Source organism: Orycteropus afer, unplaced genomic scaffold (assembly GCF_000298275.1).
Source record: "Orycteropus afer afer isolate SDZICR_OR568_19922 unplaced genomic scaffold, OryAfe1.0 scaffold00086, whole genome shotgun sequence".
NCBI classification, from domain to species: Eukaryota; Metazoa; Chordata; class Mammalia; order Tubulidentata; family Orycteropodidae; genus Orycteropus; species Orycteropus afer.
The window spans coordinates 1,172,950-1,180,518 of record NW_006921673.1 but is presented as its reverse complement, the minus strand read 5'-3'; the positions used below and the strand labels follow the sequence as shown (position 1 = coordinate 1,180,518).

At 39.4% G+C, this 7,569-nt stretch overlaps 1 protein-coding gene across 1 annotated transcript in view; it reads left to right on the top strand.

The window, feature by feature from the left end:
• GRAMD2B (GRAM domain containing 2B) overlaps window positions 1-6,281 on the top strand; it is a 158,287-nt gene extending 152,006 nt beyond the window's left edge. The window contains exons 13-14 of the mRNA XM_007942217.2: window positions 951-1,044; window positions 6,240-6,281. Coding sequence (XP_007940408.1) covers window positions 951-1,044; window positions 6,240-6,281 — 136 coding nt within the window. The remainder of the gene's footprint in view (window positions 1-950; window positions 1,045-6,239) is intronic.
• Window positions 6,282-7,569: the final 1,288 nt, after the last annotated feature.

The window sequence follows — 7,569 nt, the reverse complement described above, 5'->3', positions numbered from 1 at the left end:
GTTGGGCAATCCTACTTCCGTAGTGATAACTGCCTCAGAAACCCAAGGAGGGGTCGCTATGAGTCGGGGCCGACTCGACGGCAAACAACAACAACAGTAAATAGAAAACATTCTGATTGCTTTCTTCAAATTTAGATAATCATCTACAGTTTACCAAGTGCCTGTATCCCAAAAATGAACCTATGTAAAGTAAATTAGTCCCATTACTGCCATTAAAAAACTTAACAGCTAAAATTAAATTACAACTAAGAAATACAGAGAAGATACGGATCCATGGTTCTTAAACGTCACATGAAACTCTTGTGAACAACTTTAGACTATCTCTCCAGGAAAACATACACACACCTCCAGATTTCCTTCAGTTTTAGTTGGCACAGGATCTCAGTGGATCCCAGAGGAAAAGTCCATGCCAAAGTAAATAATGATTACATCAGTGAGGCTATGAGACAAAGGCAATTACATTTGTAGGGCATTTCTCACAGAAAAACTATAAAACTCTCACACTCAATTGAATATTGATTAATTAAATAAAGACATTCCTGAGCATTCTGAAAGTTTTAGTGTAAATGGCTCTTTCTCCTATGAAAAAGTCTGGAGAGACAGAGCAAAGCAGTAATGTATGCTGTGGTGGGAAGAGAGAGGATGGTAGGGGTTAATAAAAGGAATCTAAGAAACTGTGTGCTTGAAAATGTGTGATTTTTTTATTTGGAAACCCAGCCATCAACATGGCCACTTAAATAAAAATAGCCTAAGGGGTTTCCATCTGGCTCTTGAGAGCTTGTACCCTAAATCTGGAGTGTGTAGATTACTGCAATGCCTTTCTGGTGTTAAGTGAACTGTTTACTGTCTTTTATAAACTAGCTTTCTGTTCAAATAAATTTAAAATGTGTTCATTCCACTTCTTCCTTTGCCATCCCTGCCCATAATAATTTCTCTCTTTGTTCTTACAGACAGACAGCACCGTCCGGCTTGGGATCACAAGTACAATTAAACGTGGAGGTCCTTTGCCAAGAGCTTACAGCTAACATAATGAAATTGGAAAAGGTGACTGATGTCTTTTCTGTGTATGGAAACAATAGCAGTAATGTCTAACAGTCACCCTAAATCAGGGGCTGCATGCTCAAACACTTTTGGTGTGCAGGCGGCAACCTAAATGCCCAGGCAAGGGGATTGCATAGTAAATATGTTGTTTTTTCAGCTGCCATCAAGTTGACCTCTGATTCATGGCAATCCATGCACAATAGGATTGGACCCTTGTGATCCATAAGGTTTTTTTTGGCTGATTTTTGGAAATAGATTGCCAAGGCTTTCCTCCTAGTCTGTTTTAGAATGGAAGCTCTGCTGAAACCTGTTCCTCACAGCAACACACAGGCCTCCACTGACAGACAGCTGGCGGCTGAATTTGAAGTGCATTGGCTGGGAATCAAACCCAGGTTTCCCTCAAGGAAGGCAAGAATTCTACCACTTACAGTAAATTTAGAAAAATATTTTTTATTTACACAAAGAAATAGGTTTTAATCTCATTTTCCTTGAAATACCTGGTCTTATTGGTCTCTTGTTTTTCTTTCTTGGTTAGAAAGAATTCTCTGTACTAGTGCCCTATGGCAGACAGCCACTAGGGCTTCCTGTTGGGAGACAGGAAAGAGTGGACCAGAGACCACTGACTCCGACCAGAGATGACAGCTTTAACTAACACAAGCTGATTTTTACCATACATGAAAAATTGCATTCAATCCTGATTGTAACCATAGGAGGCAGGTATAATTGTCCCTATCTGGTAGACAAAAAATCAAAGTTTCAAATTTAACGCGCTCACAGTGACACACCTAGGAAGTTGGACTGGGAATTTGAACCAAGTCTGACTCCAGAGTTGTACTTGGAAGCCCTCTGATTCACTGCTTCTCAGAATCCAGTCATAGGCCTTGTTAATAAGCTCACCAATGCACCTTTACCTCTACAATATCTTACTACAGCGCAACGTGAGAAACCTGTACACTTGTGCCATTTTTAGAAGTCAGCTGGAGAGTCAAAGAAGAGAAGAAGATAGGCAATCCAGAAATGTCCCAAAAGTTGAACCTAGTTAACATTTCTTATTTTCTTCTCCTTTCAGCATGTCTTTCCTTTCCTATCTGACAACTACTTTGTTTTTGCCCTAATCCTTAAAGCAAGGTTTAGTGAATCACAGGTTCAATTGGAACAGCAACCATTAATGCCCAGTATTTGGTAGCTTTACATTATAGTGCAAGCCCTGCGTGGTGTAAATTGTTAATGCTCTCAGCTGCTAACCAAAAAGCTTGAGGTTTGAGTCCACCCATGGATAATCAAGAGACCTGGTTACCTGCTTCCAAGAAATCAGCCATTAGAAAATCTTATGTTGCAGTTTTGCCCTAACACATGAGGTTGCCATGAGTCAGAACATTGTAATGCAATGATACTTACTTTGGAAGAAACATGAAATACAAATGAGTAAAGTTAGCTTTGTTTTGCTTCATTAAATGTTATTTGGCATGTACCAACTGAAATATTGAATACCAAGGAGTTTCTAAACTTCTTTTCTAAACCAAGTCATGAAGGAATTCATATTGAAGCATGGCATCTGTAGGCAAGGTTGGAAATTTTTTCTATGTTAAACACAAAATCAACCTAGAGATGGTATGGGTTAATTACTAGGATTTTCTTTCTTTTCTTTTTTTTTTTTTTTTTTTAACGTTAAGGTCTAAGAATTGAAGATAACTCACTAACTCACTGCCATCAAGTCAGACCCAACTCATAGTGACCCTTCCTTGGGTTTCCAAGGCAGTATCACTATGGAAGTAGATTGCCCCATCTTCCTTCTGAGGAGTGGCTGGTGGTTTGATCCACCAGCCTTCTGATGAAGATAAATATCTTTTTTTAAAATATGAAATACTTATAAATGTTTGGGTTTCATGCTAGCCTAGAGAATGGGATGGTATTAGTTTTTAAATCTGTCCAATCTGACACACAAATAGTATCCTTTGGGTTGGAAGCACATGGAATCCTGGCACCTTCTGCATTTCTTACTCCCCAACCAGGCCTAGCCAGGACATCACCTACTATAATTAGGGAACAGAAAACAAAATGCTTGTTCACAACAGGCAGACAGCTGGCCAAGTCTTGTGCAGTTTTAGATAGAGCCCGGCTGTTCAGCAAGAAAAGCTTGTAGTACCAGTGGAGACCACCTTTGTCCCAAAGCAGAATCTGTTAAAGAGTAGACTTGGAGTCAAAGAATCTGCTGAAATCCTAAAAAGTTGTAAGTTGCACATATTGCTCAAAAATCTAAGTACAAAAACAATCACCAGGCCATACTCATGTTTTTTTTTTTATTGGCCTATTCCCTTCTCAGGGGCACTCTGGCAATAATGCAGCAGAGCGTGGTAGTGAAATAGCAGCTGCTGTGGAAAACTTTGAGACATGTCTCAGCTGCTATTACTCAATATCAGCAATTCATTTCTGCTCTCCTTCAGGGAGTGGTCATGTCTAAACCTCATGATCTTTCCCTGCTTATAACTTCCCTGTTTCTATTCATGGCATCATTGCCCTTTAGTCATCCTTGGAAATCTAAGAATAATTTTTAGCACCTCCTTCTTTTTCACTCGCCACTCATTGAAAAATTAGTTGGCAAATCCTATGAAGTCTGACCTTCAAATGTCTCCTCAATATTCTACTTCCACTGGCACTATCCTACTTCATTCAAATTGCCTACTACCCAACCGATAGTGTGAGAATATGTCATTATGTTTTTATTTGCATTGTCCTCATTTTTACGGACACTGAGTATCTTTTCATATATTTATTGGTCATTTGGGTTTTCTTCTATAAGGTGCCTATTTGTAACCTTTGTTCTACTTTGGGTTTTGTTTTGTTTTTTTGTTTTGTCTTTGTAGGTGAGTGTTACGTATTGTGGGTAGTAGTCCTCTGTTTCATTTCTTTTCTACTTTCCACAACTGTTTTTCTAGTTTTCCTTGGTCCTGAGGAATGGGTAGGGAAGACATGAAGTGGAAATATAGGAGAAGTAGGCTCAGTGCCCCTGCTGGGTGAAGAAGTAAAGAATTGCTTTCTTAGTGCTGCTGATGGCATTAGTTGGAGCAGCTTAGTTAAAGAGCACACACTTTGGAGTCAGACACTTGTTCATATCCCTACTCTGCCATTTATTACCTGTGTAACTGGTAGTGTTACTTAGTCTGTCTGGCCCTTAGTTTTATGTACAAATCCTGCTTGTCAGTGATGGTGTGTGGTTAGAGTAAACATGCATGAAGGGCCTGGCATGTGTATATTAAATTCCCTTCCTTGTCATTGGCCTTGTGTATATTTGTAGGGCATTACAGATTGTTCCTACCAAAGAAGAATATATTTCCTTTCTTTAGCATTCAAGGGATTGCCTACTTCCATCACAATATTAGATGGATGGATGGACAGATAGACAGACAGACACAGAGTCAATTCCAATTCATGGCACCCTTATATACAATAAAAGAAATGTTGCCCAGCCCTGCATCATTCTCCCAATCTTTGACATGTTTGAGTCCATCATTATGGCTAGTTCCAGTCCGCTCACTGAGGTCTCCCTTGCCCTCATGGGCTATACACTTAACCAAACACAATGTCCTTTTCTAGCAATTGCTTCCTTCCGATGATGTGTCTTTTCTGGTTACCTAGTGTCACTCTGACAAGAATTTACCACAAATGCGATGGCTTCAACAAACAGGAGTTTATTCTCTTACAGTTTGGAGGCTTTAAGTCCGAATTCACCCAAGCTCTAGGGACTTGGGTGAAAGCCCCTCAACCTTGGCTTCAGCTCTGCCTCCTGCTCCCAGCCCACTGGAGCTAGAGGCTTTTCATTACTCAGACAGCTGCTGGCTACTGAAATTGACAAGCCCAAGGTTGACAAGTAATAAGGCACAGTCCCAAACCACACAGCAGGCCATTAATTCAAGTCCATTAAAAGTCCCAAGATCGGCAGAGCCTGGCAGGCTGCTGAACAACGACTTGACTATGTGGAGGGTTCAAGCATGCCATAAGCTAGAGACCGTTCCCAAAGCTGCTGTTTATATACAGGAAGCAGACCACATCCCTAAGGCAGCTACTCAGCTGCTTGTGGTAGATCCTACCATACAGTTGATTGCCAGTCTCTTCATGGGGAATAACTACCACCGGCTGCCAAGCCACTCAACCAAGCCCAGCCAAGTTGACATACAACTAATCTCCCTTGCCCTTTGGGGCTACACGCATAATCAAACACAATGTCCTTTTCCAGCAATTGCTCCCTTCTGATGACGTGTCCAAAACAAGCTAGTCGGAAAGTGTTTTGTCGTGATCCATAAGGCTTTCATTGGCTAATTTTTGGAAGTAGATCACCAGGCCTTTTTTCCTAAACTGTTTTAATCTGGAAGTTTCTCTGAAATCTGTCCACCATGGGTGACCTTACTGGTATCACCAGTGACATAGCTTCCAGCATCACAGCAACATGTAAGCCATCACAATTCAACAAACTGACAGATAGGTGATGAATAACGATACTAGTTGCTGAGAATTCCTTGCTCTGAATTCTTTGAAGTTTATTTATTCAGCAAACATTTACTGAGCACATTTTAAATGCCCAACAATGGACTATATTCTTGACATCTGAAGATATGGTGTGATCCCTATCCCTGTGAATTTCAGAGTCTTATAGAAAAATGTATGATGTCTCATAGCAGTGTTAGACATTATTATATGGTGTTTGATTAAAATCATTGAATGGGCACTGTAAAGAGGAATTTCACATTATCTCAGAGTGGATTTGCATCATACTTGATGCAAAGCTAATACTTCGTTCTTTTTCTTCAGTCTCATTTCTTTCAAATCTTTACTGACATTTTCATCTCTGTGCAACCCGCCCTTTTTTTAATCCTATTTTTTCTCATTTTAAAATGGATTATCAACTAGAGTTCTGTTCCATTTAAAAACATTTATCTGCCTCATCTAAAATTAACTGACATGTAGCTTTTCCCAAGGGAGAAAGATATGGCTGTCTGCTTCCAAAAATATGTACAGCCTTGGAAACCCTATGGGGCAGTTCTACTTATTATGAGTTGGAATTGACTTGATGGCAGTGGGTTTGGTAGCTTTTTATTCAAGGCAGAATAGATTAATCACAAGCATTGTATTGTCCATAGCAAATATGCCCTTAAAGTGCCCCATCTTATTTAATAATAGGAGCTTCTCTTTTATTATTCAAGATACAAAACAACTTACAAAAGCTGCTTGAGAATGGGGACTGACTGACCTGGTTGCTTGGGCCAACATAATACCTCACACTTCCGTTTGAAGAAGGTGCTGCCTGAGGTGTTCTGGTGGAGAGCCCCCTGCTGGTCGGAGGAGCTCATGGACAGGAATCCAAAGCCACATTCGTGCTGGGAGGGCTTAAGCTCAAGAAAAGGGAGGAAGGAAAATAATCTTGGTTCCTGTGCAATAAATGTTGACCTTGACTCTCTGAAGATGTTATCACTTCTGCCACTTGAACAAAGCAGTTTTCTGAAAGTCTCCAGAAAGGTCCCAGTGGACTGACTCTCTCTTGTGTGATTACACTTCAGCAATAATTGAGAAGGTGTAAGCAAACACACTCCACGCCATGCCTTTTCAGTCTTTGCCAGCTTCTTTTCTCTCCTTTCTCCCCCTCATAACTCTCCTTCAGACTAAGGAGTATGTCCTGTACCTGTGCACCTAATAAGCTCCTTTAAAGAAGTAGCCATGACTCTCCAGAAAAAGCAATAAGTGACTCTGATGGGCAGGCTGGATTCAAACAAATAACCTCCACTTTTTTTTTCCTCTCCTGCTGTTATTTTCTGGTTTAAATCATCTGTGTATCTTAACTTCTCCATTCAGTATTGACAAGAATATCACTGAATTAAACTATCCCATTTATGTTTTATTTTGTCTTAGAACTCTGACTAATGCCTAATTGGAGTGATTCTCACACACCCCAGGTGAGAAATCTGTGAAGCATGGGACTGAAGTACTAAATTAAACTTAGGTTGAAACCAAAACTAATCTTTAAACCAAAAAGTATAATAGTGATTTAATAAAGGATGAAAAACATTGAATTTTTTTAAGATTATAGGTAGACTGTGTTATCAGTTTTAAAACAGGATGCTTTATTGAATGCTGAAATCCATTTCAGCACAATGGTAGGTAGTATGTTTTTCTCCTTTGCTGCCTAAAATAAATAACTGGTGTTTGCTAACTTCTATTTATAATATAGGTTGGCTGGTTTTTATTAATAATTATTTAGGATACCATAAAATCTATTAAGTATAAAAAGATACTCTCTTTTCTATCTGTAATGCATTTTATAATCATTTCTATGAAATGTATTTTGTTTAATCAAATAAGCTAATAAGTGAGTTGGTTACATCATTTTTATTTGTTAGCCTACTGGGCAAGAACTGTGCCTGGTGCACCACTGGCTTTTAATAAATGCTCGTTGGTTAAAATGCCCTTCTAACACTGTTTTGTCAGTTTGTGCTTCTTTTAACTAAGACTTAATATGCTTTTTAATGGTCCATCTGC